Genomic DNA, 27,468 nt, shown 5'->3' on the forward strand with positions numbered 1-27,468 from the left:
TCACCTATATATACGTATATATGTTTGTACATATTTATTACTGTATTTATTAATTTTACTTGTACATATCTATTCTATTTATTTTATTTTGTTAGTATGTTTGGTTTTGTTCTCTGTCTCCCCCTTTTGGACTGTGAGCCCACTGTTGGGTAGGGACTGTCTCTATATGTTGCCAACTTGTACTTCCCAAGCGCTTAGTACAGTGCTCTGCACACAGTAAGCACTCAATAAATATGATTGATTGATTGAGGGGTTTCCAGGCCAGGGGAAGGACTTGGGCCAGGGGTCAACGGCGGGACAGTCGAGAATGAGGTATAGTGAGAAGGTTAGCGGCAGAAGAACGGAGGGTGCGGGCTGGGCTGTAGAAGGAGAGAAGGGAGGAGAGGTAGGAGGGGGCAAGGTGATGGAGATCCTTGAAGCTGAGAGTGAGGAGTTTTTGCTTGATTTGTAGGTTGACAGGCAGCCACTGGAGATTTTTGAGGAGGGGAGTGACATGCCCAGAGCGTTTCTGTACAAAGATAATCTGGGCAGCAGAGTGAAGTATAGACTGAAGTGGGGAGAGACAGGAGGATGGGAGATCAGAGAGGAGGCTGATGCAGTAATCCAGTCAGAATAGGATGAGAGATTGAACCAGTAGGGTAGCGGATTGGATGGAGAGGAAAGGGCGGATCTTGGTGACGTTGTGGAGGTGAGACCGGCAGGTTTTGGTGACAGATTGGATGTGTGGGGTGAACGAGAGAGCGGAGTCGAGGATGACACCAAGGTTCTGGGCTTGTGAGATGGGAAGGATGGTAGTGCTGTCTGCAGTGATGGGAAAGTCAGGGAGAGGACAGGGTTTGGGAAGGAAGATAAGGAGTTCAGTCTTGGACATATTGAGTTTTAGATGGTGGGCAGACATCATCCAGATGGAGATGTCCTGAAGGCAGGAGGAGATACAAGCCTGGAGGGAGGGAGAGAGAGCAGGGGCAGAGATGTAGATTTGGGTGTCATCGGCGTAGAGATGATAGTTGAAGCCGTGGGAGCGAATGAGTTCACCAAGGGAGTGAGTGTAGCCCAAGCGCACATAGTTAAGTGCTAAATAAATACTATTGATTGATTGAGTGATTGAGCTACATTCAGAGAAATCAGCGGGTTGTAGAGACCAAAACACCCAAACCACCGGTACCCTGCTTGTCCCTGGTGAGGCAAAAGAAATGTAGAGCCCACGTTGAATCCCCAAAGCAGTTTTAAGAGCAACCAACAACAAACAGTACCGTCTGGCTGTGCTTCTTGTTTCTTTGAATGCCCCAAAACAATTTCAGAAAAGAAATAAGTATTGATTTACAATCTGGAAGGTATTGTTTACATACCCTTGCTATTTTTTTTTTTTTTTTTAGCACTCAGTACCCCACATAAGTCCTATTGTAAGCTCCTTGAGGGCAGGGACCGTATCTTTTATTTTGTACAGATTGGATATGAAGTAGTAATAACACTAGTAATAGTAATTGTGGAATTTAAGTGCCTGCTGTAGTGCAAAGCACTAAAGAGGGAGCGTGGCTCAGTGGAAAGAGCACGGGCTTTGGAGTCTGAGGTCGTGGGTTCAAATCCCGGCTCCGCACTTGCCAGCTGTGTGACTTTGGGCAAGTCACTTAACTTCTCTGTGCCTCAGTTACCTCATCTGTAAAACTGGGGATTAAGTCTGTGAGCCCCACGTGGGACAACTTGATTACCTTGTATCTACCCCAGCGCTTAGAACAGTGCTTTGCACATAGTAAGTGCTTAATAAATGCCATTATTATTATTATTATTATTACTAAGCACTGGGGTAGATACAAGATAATTAGGTTGGACACAGTCCCTGTCCCACACAGAGCTCACGGTCTAAGTAGGAGGGGGACCAGGAATTGAATCCTTATTTTATAGATGAGGAACCTGAGGCACATAGAAGTGAAGTGACTTGCCTGGCAAAGTGGCAGAGCCAGGATTTAGAACCCAGGTCCTCTAATTCCCAGGCCTCTTTCGAATAGGCTACACTGCCTCTCAATAAATACTGGACTCTGTGCCATCCACCTTCTCGTTTGGGTCGGGGGTGCCACCATTGGATCCACCATTGCCACCATTATTATACTCTAGTGCTAAAATGTCCCTTGGACTTGAGTATAGTTCTTTTCCCTCTTTATTTTACAATTTCCTAAGAACCCTTCATCATTTCAGAGGTTTATTAAAGAGTCTAAAAGAAAGTGGTGTTTTGGGTGATAAGGAAAACTGGTCCATCTCTTCCGGTCTGTTGATCGAGCTTGAATGTTTGCAAGGAGCTTGGTTTCAGTGACCTGGGAGAATGTGAAGAGATGGGAGAGGAAGAAACTCTAACTTTCTCAGGAGGAAAGCCTTGTGTATGAATTTGTTTAAAGGAGATGCCATGGACCCAGTGATTCTATTTTGTGGTCAAGAATGCTATGATCGGCTTCTGACTTTTTACTTTGTTGACTCATAGCCTATTCTCAAGGTTAGGAAACAGTCTTTTCCCTCAAATATAGCTTTGAGACGCCCTGTGGCCTAGTGGAAAGATCACGGGCCTGGAAGTCAGGGGACCTGGGTTGTAATCCCGGCTCTGCCACTTGCCTGCTGTGCTTGCTTGTCTTGAGCAAGTCACTTAACTGTTACCTCATCTGTAAAATGGATATTAAGACTGTGAGCCCCATGTGGGACAGGGACTGTATCCAACCTGATTATCTTGAATCTTCCCCAGCGCCTAGGGCAGTGCCTGACATATACTAAGCACTTAACAAATACCATTTTTTTAAAATAAAACTAGCTGAAGGGCTTACTTGAACTCCCCAATCTCCTGTTGTTCAGCTCATTCTCATGTTGGTTAATTTTGCTCAGAAATTTGCTGGTTCATGATTAGTCAGTTTATACCAGCAAAGGGACAATCTAGTCTTGTCTTTCTGAGAGCAGGAAGCAATATCGTGCTCTTTTGGAGTTGTTTCAATCAATTAATGGTATTTATTGAGCACCATACTGGGCACGTGAGAGAGTATAACGTAATTAGTAGGTAGGCTCCCAGCCCTCTTGGAGTTTACAATCTAGCGGGACAGACAGATCATAAGTGCCTCCATTAGGTTTTTTGAATTCCTTGTGGGCAGTGATTGTGCCTACCAGCTTTTGTAGTGTACTCTCCCGAGTGTTTAGTACAGTGCTGTGTACAGAGTAAGTGCTCAATAAAATGCCACCCATCGATTATTGGAGTAAGAAGGAAAAGGAGATATGTACATGAGCTAGTGGAGAATCAAACAAGCCAAGAGACATTTAGGGAAAAATGAATTTCCAGAGGGGTAAAACTTTAAATCCACTGTGTTATTTGAAAATTGAAAGGGTAGAAATTTTGGTGAGTGACGAGTGACTTTGCAGTGTCTGTATTTGGGAAAATAACTGATTGCCTTTCAAGTTTGTTGATGAATATAACCTAACCTCTGCTTTTTGTTGTTGTTGTTGTTGAAGAGTTCTTGAAATACGGAGTTTGATGGTCAAGTGCTTGAGACAAGTATTACAAAGCAATGGTGGCTTGTCTCAGGAGTACTGGGGTAGGCAGGAGAGGAACTCAGTGATATTGAGGAACAGCCAGCAGGAGAAAAGCAAGAGTTAATGAGCAATTCACAAGTGGTATGTTACTTCCAAACTGCAGGATGGGCTACCTTGACTATAGAGAAGAATAAAGTCACACTCCATCTTCCCTTAGATTTCAGTTGTGTGGCAACTGCTACAGTATTGTAGTTAATTACATTTCTAATACACCCAGTTTTTTTTTAATGGCATGTGTTAAGTACTTATTATGTGCCAGCCACTATACTAAGCACTGGGGTAGATACAAGCTAATCAGGTTGGGCACAGTCCAGGTCCCACATGGGAATCATAGTCTTAAACCCCATTTTACATATGAAGTACTTGAGGACCAAAGAAGTGAAATGACTTGCCCAAGGTCACATGGCAGATAAGTGGCAGAGCTGGGATTAGAACCCAGGTCCTTCTGACTCCCAGGCCTGTGCTCTTTCCACTAGGCCACGCTGCTTCTTGTTAGTGGCCTCTAATGCGAGGGTTGTGTTCAGGCAGATATCTGTGTTAAGGACAATGTATGCTATAGGATTAATGGTGTTGACGAGACCCATGCTCACAAGCTGTCCATATTTAGACTAACGTTATTGGACGAGCCAAAAATCGTAATGAAAACACGCGTTCTGGCACAACTGGGCATATCTTGAATTTTTTTTTTCTGGCTGTATTCTTCTCTGCTTTTGTATTCTAGACAGGGACAAACTGGAAATCTGGTTAGTTTGTAACTTCATATTGTGTTCCTTGAAAAATGGAGATTGTGTGTACATGTGTAATGAGTTTGAGAGAGCCAAGGAACTAGGAAACAGCTGCCTGAATATAGTCATCAGGGAAACAACAGCATCAAATTCTGTATGGTTTACTTCTCTCTTGTTATTTTAAAGCACATTTACTATTCACCTCTTGTCTTTGTTTTAGGCAACACAATAAGATCCGCAGTGTCGAGGGAAGTCTACTGAAGCTGTACATTTCCTTGGAAGTGTTGGACCTGAGTTCTAATAATATTATGGAAATAAGAAGCACTTGCTTTCCACATGGACTTGTCCTAAAGGAGCTGTAAGTTTTTTGTTTGAGTAGAGCTTCCAGAAGCGCTCCTTGGTAATAAAGTGGCAGTTTTCAATGAGCCCTATCCCTTTAGCCTTCATGATAGACCTGGATGTTAAGCCTGAACTCTGGGCCTAACCTAACCCTGCCCTGGCTTGTGCTTGGCCTGTTCCGAAAGAGCACTGTACCATGGAATCTGAGGCTAGCCAGACTGGAAATAACAATAATAATAATAATAATAATAATGATAGCATTTGTTAAGTGCTTACTATGTGCAAAGCACTGTTCTAGTGCTGGGGAGGATACAAGGTGATGAGGTTGTCCCATGTGGGGCTCACAGTCTTAATCCCCATTTTACAGATGAGGGAACTGAGGTGCAGAGAAGTGAAGTGACTTGCCCAAAGTCACACAGCTGACAATTGGTGGAGCTGGGATTAGAACCCATGACCTCTGACTCCCAAACCCGGGCTCTTTCCACTGAGCCACGAAGCAGCCCAGGGACTCGCTTTTGGTGGGGGGTGGGGGGAGGGTGTAATGCAATAGTGCTTAATTACCCTAAGGGATGTTCAGAGTTCTACTCCTAGCAGCCTGGGGCTGGATAGTAGATGAGCCACTGTGCCATGGATTCCCTGACCAGGAATTTGTAAAGTGGGAGGAGGAGAAGCTGGGTGGGAGTATCTGAACCCAGAACTTGGGACTCATGGGCTGAGCCCAGTCTTTGCAAGGCCATTTTGTGGTGAGTCTAGAAAATAAGCTGTTTCTTTCACTTCATTTTTGGGTATAAATTCTGTTTTTCCAAGTGCATTAGAAATCGGGCACTTCCATTCATTCATTCAATCTTATTTATTGAGCACTTACTGGGTGCGGAGCAGTGTACTAAGCGCTTGGGAGAGTACAATACAACAATAAACAGGCCATTCCCTGTCAACAATGAGCTTACAGAGAAGCAGCGTGGCTCAGTGGAAAGAGCATGGTCTTGGGAGTCAGAGGTCATGGGTTCTAATCCCAGCTCCGCCACTTGTCAGCCGTGTGACTTTGGGCAAGTCACTTAACTTCTCTGTGCCTCAGTTCCCTCATCTGTAAAATGGGGATTAAGACTGTGAGCCCCACGTGAGACAACCTGATTTATCTTGTATCCTTCCCAGTGCTTAGAACAGTGCTAGGCACATAGTAAGATCTTAACAAATACCATCATTACTATTATTATTATTATTATTATTATTATTATTATTACAGTCTAGAGGGGGAGACAGACATTAATCGAAATAAATTACAGATATGTACATAAGTGTCATGGGGTTGGGAGGGGGGATGAATAAAGGGAGCAAGTCGGGGCAACAGAGAAGGGAGTGGGAGAAGAGGAAAGGAGGGCTTAATCAGGGAGGGCTTCTTGGAGAAGCTATGCCTTCAGTAAGGCTTCAATAAGATCACTCTGGTCATAGTCACACAATCCTATCTGGGTGGTCATGGTATCCAGTGATAGGATGCGAGATAAGAATCTTCAACGACCAATCTGTGTTAGAGGCTGCCACCACACATGGTTAAAACAGATTGCCAAGAACTTCCTGCTGCCTGAACTTTTCCTCTCTGCCGGTCCCCAGCACATGGTTCCATCTCCTCTTCATCCTTGGGTTTCTAACCCAAGCCGAGAGTAGGAGGGGGCTAGCCCACCAGCAACATCTGGATGTCAAGAAGCAGATTGAGCCAAACTCCCTCAGGTCTCCTCGAAGCAGACTTTTTTCTCTTGCCTCTGCATGCCAGAGCCGGGTCACTGCAGGGGTAGTCCTCTGCACGGACAAATGGGAAGCTCCCCCGGCTTGGTCTCCTGGGTCCCTAGGAAATTTGGATTAAAAGCCTGGCTCAGCAGCGGACCTCACCGAAATCCTTCCAAGTTGGGTAATCCGGCCCAGGATGAGGAGCCCCACAGAAACCTCTCTACTCCCACAGTGACTGGCTTGTAGCAGTCCGGGAGATCTCCACCGTCTCCTGTGGTCATTTACTCCTTGCACTTACATCGCTAGTCTTTTATCCCTTTCCTAATCAGACAGACTCCTTCCATTATCCCCCATGTTTTCTTCGGCTCTGCTGCTTTTCTCTTCTGCCCTTCTGCTTCTCTTCTCCTCCGAAGTCCATCTTATCCTCTTTGAGCCTTTCTGGTTTGCTCTCCATATCCCAAGTCATTTCCTTCCACCTTTCAGATCAACTGGCTCTTTCTCCTCTCCCTTTACCGCCCCTCTTCTCTCAAAATTTCCCACCACATCCCACTCATTCTACACATCCCCTGGTTTTGGACAAGACGTGGGCATTGAGGTTTCATGGGGCATCTGGAGCCTGTAGCTGAGTCCAGGGATGGGCTGATTTTTTTTTTTTAAGGCAATCTCCCACCTTGGTAGCAAGACTGTGGATACTACGTTCCTTCACACTTTTACAGCCCCAGTCTCTGGGTGGGTGTAGGGAAGCTCCTCTCACTTCAGTTGTCACAGCAAAGACCCCAAGGATGAAAGAGGTTAGCTCCCCAATCCCTGATAGTGAGGGGTTAGTGGCTCTCTCTGGCCCAGATTATCCTCCTCCGTGCTGCCCAGATGCGTGCAGGAAAGGGGGCAATGGTTAGGTTAATGGTATCCTTGTAGAGAATTCAGTGGTGGTATAGGGCCTTGTTTTCACAAGTACTGCTGCTGATAACGGTAAGTGCCCGGCACTTGGGGGCCAAAAATTTATGCAGGTGAATTGAGTGTAGTGCTAGTGTGCAAGCCACACAGCACCCAGTAGCTCTGTCCTATAATCTGCCAAGCCATCCTCCCACTGGGGTACAGAGTGCAACGTGCAAGGAGACAGGCAGGGTTGTAGCACATTGCATGGGATGGGTGCAGTCTTGGCCCATTTTAGCCAGCTTCAGTCAGAACTGGGACTAGAATCCAGATCTCCTAATTCCCAGTGTAGTGCTCTTTCCATCAGTCCAACCACAGTGGAAACGGGAAGAGGGAGAAATTGTGCATATTTCTGAAGATCTCAGATTTTTCCCTGATGTTGATTTTTGCACAGAAGGAGACTAACAGAGATAAAATGCTTAACAACATAGAGTCGGTGACAAAACCAGGACTGCATAACTCAGACCTGTGATTTTTTTGTTTTATTTTTCCCCCTCGAGTACCTTAGAAAGGTGTACAAGTGGTCATATGAACCCTTCCCATTTGTGTTCAAATTATGTACAACTATGACAACACACTGTAAGCTCGGTAAATGTTTCATTTTTTTCTTGAAATGAGAAAGCAGGCAGTACTGGTATTAGAGAGATAATGATGGCATTTGTTAAGCGCTTACCATGTGCCTTTTATTCTGAAAAAATTGCAGAGAATATATTCCTTTTTAATATAAAGTGAGGAACCCTAATTGGGCAGTCCTTCGCAATTAGGAAAAAGATGTAAGTTGTTTTTTTCAGATGGTTCTTCCATAACAAGATGGGTTTTTACTATGCTTTTTAAATATAGAATTCAGTGTGGGAAATAGGGACTGCTCTTCCAACAATGGCAATTTGTCTGGATAGACCACGATGTGACATTGGGAAGAAATAATTGTCAAAACACTCATACTATAGTATCAGTCAAATTGGTGACATACATCTGTTGTCAGTCAAAATGCGCATATTACTGTATAATAATAATAATGGCATTTATTAAGTGCTTACTATGTGCAAAGCACTGTTCTATGAGAAGCAGAGTGGCTTAATGCAAAGGGCATGAGCCTGGGAGTCAGGAGGCTTGGGTTCGAATCCCCCTTCAGCCCCCTCCCCTCACTGGCATGCTGTGTGACCGTAAACAAGTCACTTAACCTTGCTAGGTCTCAGTTTCTTCATATATGAAAATAAGAATGAGATACCTGTCCTCTCTCCCTCAGACCCTGTGTTCCATATGGGTTTTTTGTTTGTTTGTTTTTTAATGAATGTCTGTCTCCCCTGCCCCAGCAAAAGTGTAAGTTCTTTGTGGGCAGGGAATGTCTGTTTATTGTTGTATTGTACTCTCCCAAGGGCTTAGCAGAGTGCTCTGCATGCAGTAAGTGTTCAATAAATACAATTGAATGAATGAATGTGGGACAGGGACTATGCCCTGTCTGCTCCAGTGCTTAGTACAATACTCGACACATAGTGAGCACTTAACAAATCCCGCAGTTATCTTAGTATGAGTTTTCCTTAACATGGGGTTTTTTGGGAAAATAACCACCATACTAGAGGAAGACTGAGAGTTTAGAAAATTCTCTCAGGCATTCTCTTCTCTCTCTTGCCAGAGAGGAGGTGCTTGCCTCTGAAAGAGATAAGAAAAGTAGCCATCATGACCACTACAGCTGTCTTTCAAACACACTACAAAGTCCCAAGAAACAACTAGATTCTAGGGAAAATAAGATGAAAATGAGCAGACTTGATCCCTCCCTGCAAGGAGTGCAAAATAAGAAAATGGGTGGAGAGGGTACTCAGTGGTGGTCAGAGACTCTTTTGGGCAAAAGTCTAACTCCAAAAACTGACAGAGTCCACAATGACAATGACATAGAAGATCCTTCAGACTGTTAGCAGTCTGTTTTTAACCTCCCCGCCATTCAGTCCCTATTGCAAGGCTGATTCTTCATTGAGAGACTCGCCCTCTAGACCTGGATCCATGACCTTTGGACACTTGATATTCGCCCCCACCCCCAACCCCACAACACTTAGGTACAGATCTTGCAATTATTCATAGGCAACTTTTCCTGAATGATTGAATCCTTTATATTACTTGTTTGCTCTCAATTCACATCTTCCAGTGCAGTGAGATGCTGTCTTGAGAGTTTGGTTTGCCATCAGTCTGTTAGTGTCTGTCTTCAGGTTTTGTGTGGAAAGGTATCCTACTGAAAAAGTACCAGGCAGAGGGTTTTATTACACAAAAGGCCATGCAAGCCATATTCTACAAATGCACCAGAAGCTCTAAACTTTAAATCACTCTTTCCACTCTGACCTTTTCTTAGGCAAAAAAATAAATTCTGCTGTTTTTCCCATGTGCTCACAAGTATAAAGCCTCTCTTTCTCTCTCTCTGTCTCAGGTGGGCATTGAGAAACCTCCCCTGAAACAGAGGCTTCCCCAAGTTTACCCTGTCTACCCATGTGTTCCAGAGGCCCATCTTGGGCTGGGTATGAGAGATGGCAAGACACAAACTGTGTAAACCAGTGTTCAAATTTAGCAGGGGCGGGAAGAAACTTCACCAAAATTCTGTCAGCAAGCTAGGTTTTGTATAGTCTAGGGATGATATGTATATTTATTGGAACTTGTGCATTTCGGGGTTACTTGCCATAATTTCCAAAGGCATCTTGGAGGCTAAGTAAATGTCTGTGATTGAACAACGAAGACTCTGATGGAGCCATTAAATCTTCTGTGATGAATTATTGCAGCTACCTGGGGAGCAACCGAATCAGCACCTTGGAGCCCGGTGCTTTTGATAGTCTGTCACGGTCCCTGCGAACGCTTCATCTGAGTAAAAACAGGATCACCCATCTTCCTGTGAAAGCATTCAAGCTACCCAGGCTAACACAACTGTGAGTAGAAAACCTGCACTTTAATTAAGGGTTGCCTAACTTTATAGAGACAAAATTTCCCCGAGGACATGTGCTCCAAAAGCAACCCTCCCTTACCCTGCATCTGTAAAACTTTGCATAAGCTATTATTAATGGTCCTGTCATGGCACCTCATAAAAACAAATTAGGAGTTTTGTCCTTGTACCTGTGAGTCGTCTTAAATGGCGAAAGGAATGATCAGCCCAATATGGGAACTAGGAGGCTCTTCTGAATTTGAGTAATTAAAGCCGCGTGTGTAAGTGGCTGATTGCCTGCTGGAGACAGGCGATGTTTTTGTCCATTTGGTTTCCTCTGCAAGGAGATAGATCTAGACATCTGATTTCTTTTGTTTATTTTCCTTCAATGCCTTCTGGGCCACACAGGTATCTTTTTATGCGTCAGTAAAGCACAGTCAGGGAGGGTTGCTTGGGAAAGAAATTCAGTGCTTGCACATGTTGGAACAGTTGGAATTAGGGGTAGGTATATTCACTTGAAGGTGTTTTTTGTTTGGTTCATTTTCGTTCACTGGAAGGGTGCATGCTTGTTGGCACGGAAGGGTGGAAGAATCTGCATGTCTTAAATCTTGTACATGATACTTGGTTTCAAAATCAGGTCTCAACCTTTGGGTCATGTTTTTCCCGAAGCTGGCATGGGCTCTCCTTACAGAGGAGAAACTGCTCTTTAGCAGAAGCTGTGGCTCCACACTGTCTCTGTTGTGTTAAAGTTTTTTCAAATCAGCTTTACAGAGATAACTAGAAGAGAAGTGGAGAAATGGCCACTGTACTGTGTTCCTAATTATTACTTTATCCCCACTGGAAAGCACACACCCTGTGTGGAGTTTTGTTTTCATTGCCACATTTACAGAGACTTGAAAATAAAGCCTTTCAGTAGAAGTCCTAACCATTTCTTCACTGCAGTGTCAGAAATTGTATACCTGCAATATAGTCAGTGGAACTTGAGATGATGTTTCATGGAAAAGTGTCTGCTGTATGATTTTGGGCAAGTCACTTTCCTCTGCCTCTGTTACCTCATCTGTAAAATGGGGCTTAAGACTGTGAGCCCCATGTGGGACATAGATTGTGTCCAACCTGATTATCTTGATATTGTACTTACCCCAGCACTTGGTACAGTCCCTGCCACATTGTAGTGCTTAACACATACCATTAAAAAACAAAAACAAAAAAAGAGAAGACAATTTCAATGCAGGGTTAGTGACTCATTGCAAGGGGGAAATCTCTGCATTCCTATTATTTAATTCAGGTTTAATGATCATCTCCAGTATTTCCCTCAGAGAAGAGGTGATGGTGTATGAGTGGAGGCTGTGTGTGTGTGTGTGTGTGTTATAGAAGGAGGGTTTGGGGGAAAGTCTGTGTGTGTGTGCGTGAGAGAGAGAGCGCGCAAGCGTATGCAAAAGCAGAGCTCCCCCAGCTTCTGCTAGGATTTGTTACCCAGAAGGGAAGACTCTTAACTTACTCCATTGGCCCTTGTAGGGAGCTGAACCGGAATCGAATTCGCCAAATTGAGGGCCTGACTTTTCAGGGACTGGACAGCTTGGATGTTTTGAAACTGCAGCGCAACCGTATCAGCAGGCTGACAGATGGAGCATTCTGGGGTCTGGCCAAGATGCAAGTCCTGTAAGTGGAGGGAAATGGACACTGCCCTTTCAATCAGGTTAGGAGAGTGAGCAGAGTCTCAAGCTGGATGAGCGCACCATAGGGGCAGCTGCTTTGGGCTGCAGCAATCTTGACTTCTGAGAGGTCTTTGCTGTACATTCCCCTATCTGAGTACTATCCGCAGAAGGTTTTGATGGACATTATGCCAAAAACCTCCCCGTTTCATCCTCCAGGTTGCTTGGTGCTCATATCTACTGAGAGATGAGCACTTCACTGAGTAGAAAAAGGGACATGCCACGATCCAACTTCTCCCAGACCTGGCTCAGGGAGATAGTAGCTTGAGAGATAGTAGCTACTAAGGTTGCCCAAATAGGTAACTTGCCCCAACTAGAGTTTCCTTGAATCCATCCCTGAGTGAGTAGGCCTGGGACCATATGACTGAGCAGGTTGCATCACAGAGCGATGAAACCTGCAGACCCCAAACTGTTGGCTTGCCAGTTCCTTCCCAGTGATTGGAGCTGATTTGATTCTGGCTATCCCTCTTGGGTTTGGAGCTCCCCCAGAGAGTCTGGGTTTTATAAACCCGGTCTTTGATGGTGGGCCAGAAGCCATCCCATCCTGCTTAGGAGATGGTTTGAATCCCTGGGCATAGCATGTAGGTTTATGCTTTGCTCTGGGGAACTCTTAGAAAGTGGTCTGCCAAAGGCAGTAAAAGGGACATGCCAGATGATCCCTTTGACATTAGCTCCCTATCTCAGAGAAGTTGTCCATTAACATGGCAGGCAGCTTGTTTCAGGGAATTTAAACTTCTCCCCCTTCCAGGGTTCTGGGTTGGGCATTTCCTTGCTCTTGTTGTTTTCTTCCCAGGACGCGGGGGTAGGTTACGGTAAGTCACACTTACTCCCAACATGAACTCCTTGTGTTCAAGAGGGACCAAAGGATGAAGAGATGCAAAATGTTAGCGCCTGTCCCCCCCGATTTCTGGCGTCATACACTACAAGTGCTTGCTTTTGAACCTGCCTCTTCTCCAACTTGAAGGTTGTCACCACATGTCACCCTCTACTTCCTCTATGCCACCAATATTAGGTCCTGTGCATCTCCATTGATGCTAGGATCAGGTTGAGCATTCTGTGGAAATTTCTAAGAATTTGTTGCATCTGTTTCTGAGCCTTGAAGCTTTTTTTCAAAATAATAAAGGATCTAGGAGGTCTTTAATAGGAGCAATTATGTGGATGAATGTGTCTGTTACCTCATCTGTAAAATGGGAATTGAGACTGTGAGCCTAATATGGGACAAGGACTGCCAACCCGATTATCTTGTACCTACCTCAGTGTTCAATATAGTGCTTGGCACATAGTATGTGCTTATCAAATACCATCCTAAAATAAAGTCATGCACAAATCTAGAAACTTGGTTTCCATGACGTGAATCCTATTTTTTTAAATCCATTTGTTCCCTAGAAATACCTATTATTTTCCTCCAAACCAACTCATTTGATTCTGGAAAATTGCACTTGGTGCATATTTGTGTGAATTGGGGGGTGAGAACTTCCTTGGGACATGGAATGTATAGTTTGTCTTTCAGGTTTATTTACCTTTTATGAGGGTGTGGGAAAGTCTTCAGCCTGTGCTTATATTTTGTTTTCATCAAGAGAGTCTTAACCTATACCAGATATGTGTTCTAGTACAGTGGTCAAAAAAAAATACCAGCAGGTTTCCACTTCAAGCTCCCAAGTCTGTAGATGATGAATATTAAAATTTAAATGAAGATACTTGGTGAGTGAAATACAGTTAGATGGCTCTGGAATCTCTGTAAAAAGGACGTTAACCATATCATTTGGAAAATGTGTTGTGCAAGTTTCAGCAGTGACTGGCTAAGATCATTTATTTTTCTTAGTAATTACTAAAACTGGAGAATTTGCTGTAGTTAGCGGAAGTAAACAAACCAGAAAAAAGAAGCAGCATGGCCTAGCGGATAGAGCATGGGCCTGGGAGTCAGAAGACATGGGTTCTAATTCTGACTCCTCCACTTGTCTGCTGTGTGACCTCGGGCAAGTCACCCAACATATCTGTGCCTCAGTTACCACACCTGTAAAATGGGGATTAAGACTGTGAGCCCCTTGTGGGACATGAACTGTGTCCAACTTGATTAGCTTATATCTACCCTAGCACTTAGTACAGTGCCTGGTACGTAGTAAGCGCTTAACAAATACAATTTTTAAAAAACAAACAAACCCTAAAAAACCCAGTCACATCCAAAGTGAGTGAACTTTAGCTCGAACCTTTGGGGGCTGGTAAGAATCATGCCACCACACACATCAGCTCATTCCACACCCTGCCCAAGGCCAGAGACTTGGTGTGCTACCCTCTAATATACATGCCAAGGATCAAGACCTGTATTTGATCATACTGTGGGTGCTTAATATCCTTGTGTTTATGTTCTCTGTTTCATCTCCTGTTCGGCCTTTTGTTGTAGGCATCTGGAATACAACAGTTTGACGGAGGTGAACAGCGGCTCACTCTATGGCCTCACCGCTCTCCACCAACTTAACCTCAGTAACAACTCAATTTCCCGCATTAGCCGAGATGGTTGGAGTTTCTGTCAGAAGCTGCATGAGCTGTAAGTGGCTTCCAAATTGGGTCATTGCGTTGTGAAATGATTAGTCTGTTCTTCAGCGGGTAGTGTATCTGGTCATTTCATTTAAACACTAAAAAAAAAATGCCATAGGAAATGTGATTTTCTTGAAGGGAGGAAGAAACACACTCTTCTAAAACAATTTAGTCCACTGTAGTCTCTTGGGCATAATAACCAGTGCACTTATCAAGATGCCCTTAAAAAACAAACTCAGTTCAGTAGAAGACAGGATTAGCTTCCCCCTTCATCAAACTGATTTTCAATTTTTATGGGATCACGTACATATTTGTTGACACATTATGAAGCATTTCTCCAACTGCCATGAAGAACACTTCAGTGGACTGGCTTTTACTTCCCCTAGCATTATGTGATTTGATGGCAGCGAACCTGTCATTTTCCGTGGTGTATACACCCCTAGAATTTCTCCATTTATTCCAGACACTTTAAGAATGAAGTTCACACATTTCAAGAGAGGGCTCACCTCAGTTTAACAGGTGTAGAATCTTACTCAGCTTTCTGGGTCAAAGTTTGAATAATTTAGAGTGAGAGGGTCAGTTTGCACCCACATCACATAAGGCAGGTTAAAGTGCCAAGGACCCTGAGACCCACTTTATTGTGAGGAAAAACTTTTTTTTACCCAGTAAAGCTCTTTACTCAGTAAAGCTCTGAGAGGTGTTGGGGTATTGGCTCAGACTCAACTCGAATGAGGGATTGAAATGGCTGATGTGATCCTTTGTCTTTCCCTTTCCTCCAAATGTTGAATGTGAGTATAATTGCAGTTCTTAATGCACACAGGCAATTCTGCATCTTCCTGGGGAAGGTCATCCTCTGTATTTTCCAGTTAACCCTTTAGATTTCTTTCTGTATCACTTCAAGCCTAAGTAGATGACATTTTTCTCATCTGCACTTGATCAGTGAGCGAAAGCAGGAGCTGTGTTGGACTCCATCAACCTGGCTAATATAAACTATGTTGGAGGGGAAATGTTGCTATTTTATAACCTGTCAGTTTTGCTTGCGGATCCTGAGTTGGAGAGCACCAAAGAAAGCAGTTCCATTGTATGAAACTTTCCAGCTGGTTGCAACTCTGATGATAGATAGTCTAAAGCCTGCTCAAGGCTAAAGGGAGCATGCCTTTACCAGTCATGGAGAGACTTCACGGCTTGATAGCAAAGTAAACTTCCAGCCAGGTTTAGGATTACTGTTTAGCATGATTTTTTTTAAGCAAAATTCTTTAATTGCAGGTGAGGACATTATTTTGATCACCTGCCAGATCTTCATAACTGATGCTACAACTTCTCTTTGGAATGAAAAAATGTTACTCCGTTCTTCCTATGAAACATTAATCTTGTCTGTATTTCTTTGTCCAATTTCCCATTTTTAAGAGACAGGTGACTGATATGCCAAGGAAATAACACTTGCAATGGCCTTACTGAATAAGGGTGCTGTTCTGATCTAGATTTTCTTTTAAGCTTGAGTGTATGTGTGGGAGCATGTGAGCCCACTGTTGGGTAGGGGCTGTCTCTATATGTTGCTAACTTGTACTTCCCAAGCGCTTAGTACAGTGCTCTGCACACAGTAAGTGCTCGATAAATACGACTGAAGGAAGGAGCATGTGTGTTTTCTTTTTTAAAAAAAAAATTTAAATCCTCCAAGATAAAATCAAGTGGTTCAGGCTAAGGGGTAGGGTTAATGCCACCGTGGGAGCGATTCAGAGGCTAAGGAGCAGGAAAGTTTATACCCCAAGTTGATCTGTTGACCAAGCGTGCTTCAGCGGTGGGTGTTCTATGAGAGTTGGTGATGATGACTTGGCACAGACACCTGTGTGTTGCTCTCTGTTAGTTGACTCAGAATACCTTGCTCCCAATAATGTTGTCACTTACCTGCACAGCCCAGAAACTAGTGTCTGGCCTCCTTAATGATCCCTGCTAAAACCAAAGGAGGACACAAAGAGAGTAAATCTGGAGCACAGGATCTGGAGTGCCATTTGTGAATGTGTGGTTTTCTGATGCATTAACGTAGGTCTGATTGTATGGTAGATGGATTCTCATCCTAAGAATGCCCAGGCATCAGTTATTTTGGTAAACCAGGATCTGAACCTTCAGAAGGGAGATTAAAAACCTGTTTTTGAACAAACTCTGGGTCCTTTAGTGAGATTCCAGTGGCTTGTTTGAGATTAGGTTGTGATTGGCTTGGTCATCTGTTTTCTGGCTGCCCTGCTTTTGTGTGGAGAGGTTATGAACTGACAGTATATCCTGTGCACAAGGTGCAGGTGTGTAGCTGTTGGGGAGAGTTAAAAAAAAAAAAAAGACAGCTGAGCCCTCTGATTACTTACTCAGTTTCCTTTCATTTTTTCCCCTCTCTATTCAGGATATTATCCTTCAACAATCTAACCAGACTTGATGAAGAAAGCTTGGCAGACTTGAGTAGCTTGCATATCCTGCGTCTCAGCCATAATTCTATTAGTCACATCGCAGAAGGCGCCTTCAAGGGACTCAGAAACCTGCGGGTCTTGTAAGTGTTTCTTATCTGCTTGGGGAGAAGGGGCCAACGGGCTCAGACTGGATTGGACTGTTTTGTTGCGGTCAGTTTTTTCTTGCTCACAAGAAAGGTACAATTAAAATTGGAACTGAATTTTTTTTATAAGGCTCCTATTTTGCAAGAGCCACTGTAAACTAATCTGTTGAGAGCAAACAGTAACTTTCCACCTACTTGAGGTTATGCCAGTGGAGTGCTGGTGGATGATGAAGATTGGGGGTCACCAAACAGTAATTCCCAAAACGTTCTTTTTGTTTATTTTAATGGTAGTTGTCAAGCACTTACTATGTGCTGGGCACTGTAGTAAGTGCTGGGGTAGATACAAGCTAATCAGGTTGGACACAGTCCCTGGCCCACATGGGGCTCACAGTCTTAATCCCCATTTTACAGAGGAGGGAACTGAGGCCCAGAGAATTGAAGTGATTTGCCCAAGGTCACACAGACAAGTGGTGGATTAGCCAAGATTAGAACCCAGGTCCTCTGAATCCCAGGCCAGTGATGGAGTAAACCCATCCTGCTCTTGCTTCCTGTGGTGCCAAAGACTTTCAAATACCTCAGGCTGAATGGATACAGGGGACCACATTGAAGGGTGCATTGGATTTTATTAATGAGAATTTACTATTGTCCCTCTCTTTCTAAGGCTCCAGACGTTCTCTTTCAGTGCCAGGGATATTTGGGTTCACTTGTCTTCCCCCCGCTTAATTGTGGTGGGGATCCTAGGAAAAGCCAGTATTGGGGGGTGGGGGGAAAGAAAGCATTTAGCCTTTGAGGGCTCCCCCACCCCCGGAGTTGATTAAGGGTGGGAATGACCTCTCCTGAAGCTGTGTGATTATTTGTTCCCTTAATTGAATTTCACTGAAGGAAGTTACTGAAAAATGCTTTTCTGGGCTTTTCCCAAAGCCTTTCAATTGTTGGCATAGAAAAAGGGCATCTCCAAGGCAGCTGTCAATAGGAGGACTAAAGGCTCCAAAGAAAAGTGGGCAGTAAAGTTTGCAGCTCCCTCTTCTTTGCCGATAGTGCTGTGCCCCCGTTGCGCACAATTCGGGGAGGGAACAAGTAACGAAGAAAGAGCAGGAGCAAGTGGATTCTAATTTAATAGAGAGGAAGGCTGATTGGGTCCTGCACCTGGTGAAAGGGACCCGAGCATTCTTTAATTATGGCCCATTGTTGGTGAGCCTGTGGTGAGTGTGGAACTGCTGAAATGTGGAGCTATTCAAATAGAGGTCAGGGTGGGGGACCTCCCAGCACCGTGATTAACAAAGCAGTAAGCATTCAAGCTCAGCCAGCCAGAAAGAATAGGAAATTGGCAGCAGGAGCTGGAAGCGGTTGAGAGAGAGGACAAAGAGAGGCAGCCATACCCATTTTTCGGGTGGAGGCTGGGGAGGATAGGAAGGGATCCAAGAAGGGAATCCATTGAAGGCATAATTTCCTTTCCAGTCTCAAACTTTCAGCTTCCTTTAGAAGAACAACAAACACAACAAAGTGCATTTTAGTTTTTAGACACTTTAGACCAAATGAAGAGGGACAGCCTGTTCTTTCCTACTGGAAGGAGACCAGAGGGCAGGGGGTTCTATGGGCAGAAGAAAAGATGGAGAGAAAAAAGAAAACAAAAGAAGAATGGACAAGAGCCTCATCAAAAGTTGGAAGATCTTGAGGAGTAGCAGAAGGATCAACTAGTTGGATGAATGCTTTCCCAGGCAGGAAGAAATGAAGTGTTACTGAATAAGCAAGGAAGACAGGCTAATCAGTCAATTCTGATTTGCATCAGAATGAATCTTTGGATGTTTGTACAGGCATGAACTGAGTAAGAGAGAAAGAGAGATACATACATTTATACCACTTCGTTTTACAGTGTTCCCCCTGTTTGTAAGTTTTTATTTGTTTAACTCTATCAGATGGTAGACTCCTAAGGGAAGTGATTGTGTGTTTTTACTTCTCTTATATTCTCCCAAGAGCTTAGTATGCAAATGTGAGCAAGTGGGTGCCCAAGCCAAACAGTGAGCAAAAAGGAGTCAGAGCAAAAGTGAGAGAAGACGATTTGAGTTCAGATTCTGCTTCCAATAGTTGTCTACTGTGTGACCTTGGACAAGTCACTTCCTTTCTCTCTGTCTCTGTTTCTTCATCTGTAAAATGGGTATTCAATGCCTGTTCTCCCTCCTACTTAGACTGTGAGCCCCATGTGGGACAAGAACCGAGTTAAACCTAATTGTCTTGTATCTGTCCCAGTGCTTAGTATTGTGCTTGGCATATAGCAGCATGGTGTAGTGGATAGAACACGGGCTTGGGAGTCAGAAGGTCATGGATTCTGCCACTTGTCTGCTGTGTGGCCTTGGGAAGGTCACTTAGCTTCTATTTGCCTCAGTTACCTCATCTGTAAAATGAGGATTGAGACTGTGAGCCCCACGTGGGACTGGGACTATGTCCAACCTGATTACCTTGTATCTACCCCAGTAATTAATGCAGTGCCTGGCACACAATAAGAGCTTAACAAATTCCATACTTTTTATTATTATTATTAGAAAATATCACAATTATTAGAAATAGAGAGCATAGCAACATGCAAAAGGGAGCAGTTGATAGAGCAAGTAGGAGAATGAGTGAGATCAAGAAAGCAAATAAATGAATGAGCAAGCGAGAGAGACATGGAGAGCTAGGTGTGCACGCGCACACACACACACGAACGAAGAATATGTTCTTGTTTTAGAATTCACTCATCACTCAAGTTTCCTCCCCTTGTTCAGAGCATATTGCTGCTTGCTTGACTTTGTCATCCAGGTTTTCTCTCTGGACTACTCCCAGCCTACTCTCGGCCATGAGAGCATTAATCATGCCTGTCACCTACTGAGTGTCTGCAATGCCTTTGCTGCGTACCATGCCCTGCTCATGCTGAAATATGGGACTGGCCCTGAATCCTGATCCCACCTCAAATCAGTGTTTCTCTAAAGTCACCTTATTTTCCGCACTTCACTTGTGCAGCCCTTCCCTTTTCCCCCTTCCCCATCATCTTGAGTGTGGGCCAGCATGTTGCCAAGAAGGTTGAAAAGCCAGGGACCAAAGGAAAAATTCCAGCACCTTTCCTGGCTGGATCAGGAGGGCCATGTGTTTAATCAGTCAGATGTTTATAAAGACTGAGACTGGTGGTAGAATGTTACTGCACCTTCTGTTTTTCCTCTTCATCTACATCCGGTGCTCCCTGACCACTAGGGATTTTTTTCTACAACATAAAGCAAAACAAGGCTAGAAGTTCCTTTCCTGGAAGGTGGCTTGCAGAAGGATGGTTTGGGTTTTGTTGTTGTTGTTTTATTGTGGAAGAAGTTCCTCTGCTCCTGAAACATCTTTGAAGCTTTCAATGGGTTGTGATTTGAAAAAGCATTGTGTGATAGCTTGTTGTGCGGAATTATGCAGTGTGGGTTGAAAATGTCAAACTGCGAGCCAGAGAGTGCTTCTTTTGCCCAGCGCTTAGAACAGTGCTTTGCACATAGTAAGCGCTTAATAAATGCTATCATTATTATTATTATTATTTTGCCTAAAATGTCTAACTGCTCTGTTTGGGAGGGGAAAAAAAGAAAAGCAAACCCTCAGTCACAAAGGGGAGGATTAATCAATCATATTTATTGGGCGCTTACTGTGTGCAGAGCACTGAACTAAGCACTTGGGAGAGTACAATAAACCTTTCCCAAACCTTTTCCCTTCATTCTGAAATGGTGAGTAGAGGACTGAGAAATTGATTGAGCATTCTTTTGTCTTCTCCCCAGGGATCTGGACCATAATGAGATCTCGGGCACAATAGAAGACACCAATGGGGCTTTTACAGGCCTAGACAGCCTGAACAAGCTGTGAGTATTGCTGTGTTTGAAGTCTTGTTTGGTCACTTAAGAGGAGAAGTTTCCCCCTCTCCCCTCTGGGTTGCCTTTGTTCTCATGCTCTGCCTGAAAATGTTCTGTTTCTACATATATCTTCTTTTGTAGGAGGGGGTGGTGGGTGGAGAGAAAGGTGGGGTGAATCTCAAAAAGAAAGTGTGAGACTGATCTCTTGTAACATGAACAATGGCCTTATTAGTAACCCCATCTTTATTTGAAAGGGCCCAAAATCCTATGCCATTATAGCTGCTCTTCTCTATGGCATAATTTCTGCATGCTTCAAGACAGTCTGTGAGTCTATTTTCTGTGGGGGCCGCTATACTTTTTCTGCTTTATAGGATTTCTTTAGGTTTTCTAATCAGTAGCTCTGAGGTTTAGAGGTGCCTGAGATGGAAACTTGGATAATGTGAGGTTTTGGGATTGTTCATGGATTTAAATGATGCACGCTAGCCAGATTCCTCATGAGCATAAGTAATGAGGAGTTGGTGACTGTGCATCTCCCAAATTCCATTCCTTCCCTCTTTCCCTCACTGCAGACCTGTTCAGCGGACCCATTATTTCCCTACCACAGCTCCTTCAGTCCCCGATGTTTGCCCCTTCCTTACAGATAGCGCCTTCTCATCCAGTGCACATTTGCATGAACTTGCAGATGTTGGTATTGAGAAGCAGCATGCCCTAATGGATAGAGCACAGACCTGGGTTTTAATCCCGCTCTGCCACCTTTGTTGTGTGACCTGGGGCAAGTCACTTCACTTTCTGTTCTTCAGTTACGTCATCTGTAAAAGTGGAGATTATGACTGTGTGCCCCTTGTGGGACATGTACTGTATCCAAACTGATTACTTTGTATCTACCCCAGCACTTAGAACAGTGCCTGGCTCATAGTAAACACTTAACAGGTACCATTAAAAAAAAATTTCCGCAGGCTTAATGCTGTTTACAGCTGCTCTTTTAGGTAAAATGTAGTACTTTGCTCCTACTTGGTTATGATCAAAGGTATTGAGTTGTTGAGCTGGAAAACCATGTAGAAAAGTGTTCTTTTAGCGATACTGAACAGGTGATAGTCCAGCAACTAAATCCAAACTGTGTTGTGGAATATTGCTTGACAGGGTACCATGTACTGACTTGGTTTGCTTCGTCTGAGGTCTCTTCAGTCCTCTGACTTTTTAATGACTGTTGGTTGCCCTGTGCCCAAGTGGGAGCAGGGTTCCAGGGTGTATGGGTTTCTAGGAGGATTTTTCTCTAAAGCAAGCAAAGAAGAATGTCTTTAAAAAAAAAATGGTATCTGTTAAGCGCTTACTATGTGCCAGGCACTGTACTAATAGCTGGAGTAGATTCAAGCTAGGCTGGATGCAGTCCATGACCCACATGGGTCTCACAGTTTTAATCTCCATTTTATGGATGAGGAACCTGAGGCCCAGAGAAGTGAAGTGACTTGCTCAAGGTCACCCTGCACACAGGTGGTGGAACCAGGATTAGAACCCAGGTCCTCTGACTCCCAGGGCCATGCTTTTTCCAGCAGGCTGCATTGCTTCTCAGTGGTGAAGTAAATCCCCTCCTGCGTATGAGCCTGGATTTGAGAAGCTTCCAGGCATTTGTGGTTCAGTGTAAATCTGGCTTTCATTATTAGATAGAAAAGAGGGACTGAGCAGTGAGCAGCTAGCTATCCCCTTTCTCAGAACTTTCTTTTTCCTCAGTTCTTTCAGCAAAGCCTTCTACTTCTTAGGGATTTTTGTCCACTTCTTTGGCTCTGATTGATTTTGTAAAAGTGGATCCCTACCGTGATTGGGAGAGAGAGCCCACCAGTGTCGCCACTTCCTTGCAGTTCCCGGAGATCTTTGGGCCCGTAGGCTTCAAGTGGGACCCTACTTTCAAGTTCATATTGAACTAACCAAGCACTTAGTACAGTCCTCTGCACACAGTAAGCGCTCAATAAATACGATTGAATGAATGAATGAACTAACGTTATGGTTGGGTTATTCTTTTTCTCAGCAAGACAAAATGCTAGAGGTGTTATTGCCACTTCGGACCTTTCAGTTGTTATTCTCTGTCGTGTACTGGACCTAAAATGTTTCCCGGGAATATAAACATCCCCCCATTCCATTTAGAAAGGCAATTTTACCAAAACGCCATTTGTCTAAGCTTCTGGGTTTTGTGGTGCCAACCCTACTGATAATGCATCAGGGCAGTTAAGCCCATCAACATTCAAAACAGAGGACAACTTTTGATGAAATAATAATCAGCACAGCCTTGTGGAGATTTGCTTGAAAGCCACTCTCCTTTGATCTGGCAATGATTTAGCAGTGAGTGGTGTTTAATGTAACGAAGGTGTGTTAAACTGCAAGAGGGAGCTCCATCTCTTTAGCCTTTGCTGAATTATAGATGCACTTCTAAACCTCAGTACTACAGAGAGGGCCAGGCCTCTAAATTAAAATGTTTACTCAAGGACAAGTATTAGACAAAGCCCTAATGAAGGCCTTGGGGACCCTGCCACCCCCCTACAGCCCATAATTAATCTAAACATCACCTTTTCTGGATTGATCATTTGGCTGAAATCCCAGCGCAGAGCCGAAAGAGGAGACTGTAACTTTCTGCCGTGTGGAATATTCATTTGTTTAGCCATCCCCGACATTTACCAACAAACAGAGTGACTACCAGATCACGCATTTAGAAACTAGGTAATGAGGGAACCACACCCCGCCCCCCGGTAAAAGATTGCAAGCCCATGCCACTGTGTTCCATTTCACCTACTCAGACTTTATTGAGGAAGGATATAGAGTTGTAAAGGGAGTTGTGCATGATAATGTACCATCTAATCACTGTGGTCTTGGTTAAGCTCTTACTGTGTGTGAAGCACTGTACTAAGCACTGGGGTAAATGCCAAACGCGCAGGTTGGCCACAGTCCTTAGCCCACATGGGGTTCATAGTCCAAGTGGGGAGGGGGCCGGGTATTTAATCCCCAGTTAGTCGATGGTATCTGTCGAACACTGTACTAAGCATTTGGGGAAGTAGCGTGGCTCAGTGGAAAGAGCCCGGGCTTTGGAGTCAAGAGGTCATGGGTTCAAATCCCGGCTCCACCACTTGTCTTCTGTGTGACTTTGGGCAAGTCACTTAACTTCTCTGGGCCTCAGTTACCTCATCTGTAAAATGGGGATGAAGACTGTGAGCCCCACGTGGGACAACCTGATTACCTTGTATCTACCCCAGCGCTTAGAACAGTGCTTTGCACATAGTAAGCACTTAACAAATACCAACATTATTATTGTTATTAAGTACAGTACAATTGAGTTGGTAGACACGATCCCACCCCCACCCCCCCAAGCATCTTACGGTCTTCAGGTGAGGAAACTGACTCAGAGAGGTTAAATGACTTGCCCAAGGTCACACAGCAGGCAAATGGAAGAGCTGGGGATTTGAACCTGGTCTACAGTCTACAGGATCTTTCCAGTAGGCTGTGCTGCTTCCTTCTGTATAGAATCTGACTTACAAAGAGGTTTGAATAGATTTTTTTAAACAGAACTGCAAATCACTTCACTTCTCTGTGCCTCACTTACCTCATCTGTAACATAGGGGATTAAGACTGCGAGCCCCACGTGGGACGTGGACTGCGTCCAACCGGATTAGCTTCAGTCTACCCCAGCGCCTAGTACAGTACCTGGCACATAGTGAGTGCTTAACAAAAACCATAAAAAAAAGACTCATCCACTTCTGACACCTTGTGCTCACAGGCCCAACAGTTCCTTCGTACTTGCTGTCAAGCTGTGTCCAGACAAGCTGGTATTGCCAGAAAAATGCTATCTAACCCCCTCACAATGTTGTAGCCAAAACATATAGTGAAAAGCTGAGTTCTGGCAGAACTGAGTGTTCCCTTTATACTCGCAAAGTTGGAAGTAGTCCTCCTGATTCAATTGAACTCGCTACACTATAAATGAATCCTGCATTCACCCGATGATTTGCACGGTTGCCCAGAGAACATGGCTGATGGAAATCCAGAAACCTTCATTGTAGACAGTAATTTCAGCCTCTTCCCCACCCTGAGTCTTTTCCAACAGCTGCTAAAAAGAAGCAGAGATGATTGGCTGAGGTTTACCACCTTTAAGTTCTGCTGCCCAAGCTCCAGGGGAGATGCTGGATGAAATGGCCAGGACCTAAGGAAAGAAGCAGTAAGGGGCAGGGGGCGGGGGCGGGGAGCCTGGATCATCCACAAACAGGATAAACTTCTTCTGAGTGACCACGGGCTGGCTGGTGGTAGTAGTCCTCTCACCTGGTGTGAAGAAGATAAATGTGACTAATACATTTTAATGAGTGAGTGAATATCCAGAATATTCCTGGCTCTGCTCATAAAACAGTTTCACTTATACTGTTCATCATGGCATTACCAAAACCAGGAAGAGTGACTTTGCTGACGGTGACTCGAGATGTAAAATGGTGTTTCAGCACCACATGTTAACCCAATTGGCCAGTTAGGTGGTGGGAGAAGAGTGTCAACAGTAGCTGAATGCTTCTCTGCAGAATTTCAGAACGAGGGGCGATAGACTTTATTAGTTGCAGAAATTCTCCACAGATGAACATGTGGTTTTATGCTGAGATAATTTGGAAACAGCTAGAGTCTTCCCTGCTAGAAAGTTGGGAATAACATTGCCTGAAACCTAAGGGTTTGTTGACACTCTATTAATCGTTTAGTTCATTCATTCATTCATTCAATTGTATTTATTGAGCGCTTACTGTGTGCAGAGCACTGAACTAAACGCTTGGGAAGTACAAGTTAGCAACATATAGAGAAGGTCCCTACCCAACAACGGGCTCACATTCAGGTTTTGAATGGACTGATTGCGTTCCAGATTGTTACTATTAATCAGTCAATAAGCAGTATTTGTTGAGTGCTTACTTTTGTTCATTCCGTCATATTTATTAAGCACTTACTATGTGCAGAGCACTGTACTAAGCGCTTACTGTGTGCACAGCATTATGCTAGGCATTTGAGAGTGCAATCCAGCAGAGTTGGTAGACACATTCCATGCCCACAAGGAGCTTACAGTCCAGAGGAAGAGCTATCACGCAGCTGACTCATCGTTAGTCAGCAAGTTGTGTTTATTGAGCGCTTACTGTATGCAGAGCACTATACTAAGCTCTTGGGAGAGTACAAGCACTCTAGACTATAAGCTCATTATGGGGAGGTAATGTGTCTGTTTATTATTGTATTGTACTCTCCCAAGCTCTTAGTACAGTGCTCTGCATATAGTAAGTGCTCAATAAATACTATTGAATGAATGAATGCACCATAATAATAAACAGACCCATTCCCTACCCTCAGCGAGCTTGCAGTCTAGAGGGGGAGATGGGTAGCTTTGGCCCTGCTCCCCAGGTTGAGATGGGATTCCTCTGTTGTGGTTGGTGGGCTTGATTGGAGCCTTTGGTGTACGGGGGAGTGATGGTAATTGGGAGGAGGATGGGCTTTAAGGGGCAAAAATCAATTGAAAATCACCATTTTGGGTCATTCTAGCCCCGACTGAAACTTTTCAATTCTTGTCTGAGATGTAAGATGAGCAAATTTGGAAGTCCAATTCAAAAAGCAGTTCGGGGGTGGGTGGGGTGGGGGCAGGAGGAGGCGTCAACATCACCCTTCTCACCCCACCTGTGGATTGGGCACCTATGTTGATTCTGATTGTGTTTGGTGGGGCAGAGTGTTTTAAGGAAACATCAAAAGGTGGTCTTTTCCAGGGGTTGTCTTAAAGACTCCTTTTGGTGTCATTCTAGATGCTTTGCCACAGTGAGAAGGCCTTCTCATTTCTATTCCTCAGGCATAGCTTGCCTACTTTCTTCGTCTCTTTGGGTCCCCTTCTTTTCCTTCCCACTTTCAAAAACCTGCCAGCCCTTGCTACTTCCCTTTTGAAAATTTCCTTCTACCCTTGGTGTCTCCTTGAACCCAGAAGCATCTTTTGGCATTAGTTTTCTACAAGAACCACTTTGGGAGTCTGGCTTGGATTGATTCTCTCCCCACCCTCGGTTTACTCTGAGCTTAAAAATCCATTACAATAACTTCTCAATAAATACCATTAATTAGTTGTGTCAGAAAAGAAGGAAGTGATAAATGAAATAACAGAATCTCCTAGGACATTACTCACCCAGCTCTCAGATATTGGGGCGTGCGTATGTGTGATTGTAAGGATTGTCCCTTCTGCTGAAACATTTATTTTTGATTAGTGCATCTTGTTGAGTTTGAGGGACAAGGCAGCGGTTGCGGAGGTACTTAGTGGGTGCTTTGCTCCATGAGGACAAGGAATGTGTCTACCAACTGTTTTATCATACTCTCCCCAGTGCTTAGTCCAGGGCTGTGCACACAGTAAGCCCTCAGTAAATATGATTGATTGATAACTCTGCAGGCTCTTAAAATGCCCTGTGTGTATCTTAATTACTGAGTCCTCTTAATTACTGAGTCCTGCTGCTTAGAGAAGCAGCGTGGCTCAGTGGAAAGAGCCCGGGCTTGGGAGTCAGAGGTGATGGGTTCAAATCCTGTCTCTGCTAATTGTCAGCTGTGTGACTTTGGTCAAGTCACTTAACTTCTCTGTGTCTCAGTTACCTCTTCTGTAAAATGGGGATTAAGACTGTGAGCCCTCTGTGGG

At 44.1% G+C, this 27,468-nt stretch overlaps 1 protein-coding gene across 3 annotated transcripts in view; it reads left to right on the forward strand.

Annotated features, from left to right (window-relative positions):
• Positions 1-27,468, forward strand: part of LRIG1 (leucine rich repeats and immunoglobulin like domains 1) — a 142,721-nt gene that overhangs the window by 92,794 nt on the left and 22,459 nt on the right. For all 3 annotated transcript variants that reach the window (XM_038772030.1, XM_038772031.1, XM_038772032.1), the window contains 6 exons: positions 4,507-4,644; positions 10,043-10,186; positions 11,695-11,838; positions 14,293-14,436; positions 16,819-16,962; positions 20,742-20,822. In XM_038772030.1, the coding sequence (XP_038627958.1) occupies positions 4,507-4,644; positions 10,043-10,186; positions 11,695-11,838; positions 14,293-14,436; positions 16,819-16,962; positions 20,742-20,822 (795 nt within the window). The remainder of the gene's footprint in view (positions 1-4,506; positions 4,645-10,042; positions 10,187-11,694; positions 11,839-14,292; positions 14,437-16,818; positions 16,963-20,741; positions 20,823-27,468) is intronic.

The sequence above is a fragment of the Tachyglossus aculeatus genome, chromosome X1 (assembly GCF_015852505.1).
Source record: "Tachyglossus aculeatus isolate mTacAcu1 chromosome X1, mTacAcu1.pri, whole genome shotgun sequence".
NCBI lineage: Eukaryota > Metazoa > Chordata > Mammalia > Monotremata > Tachyglossidae > Tachyglossus > Tachyglossus aculeatus.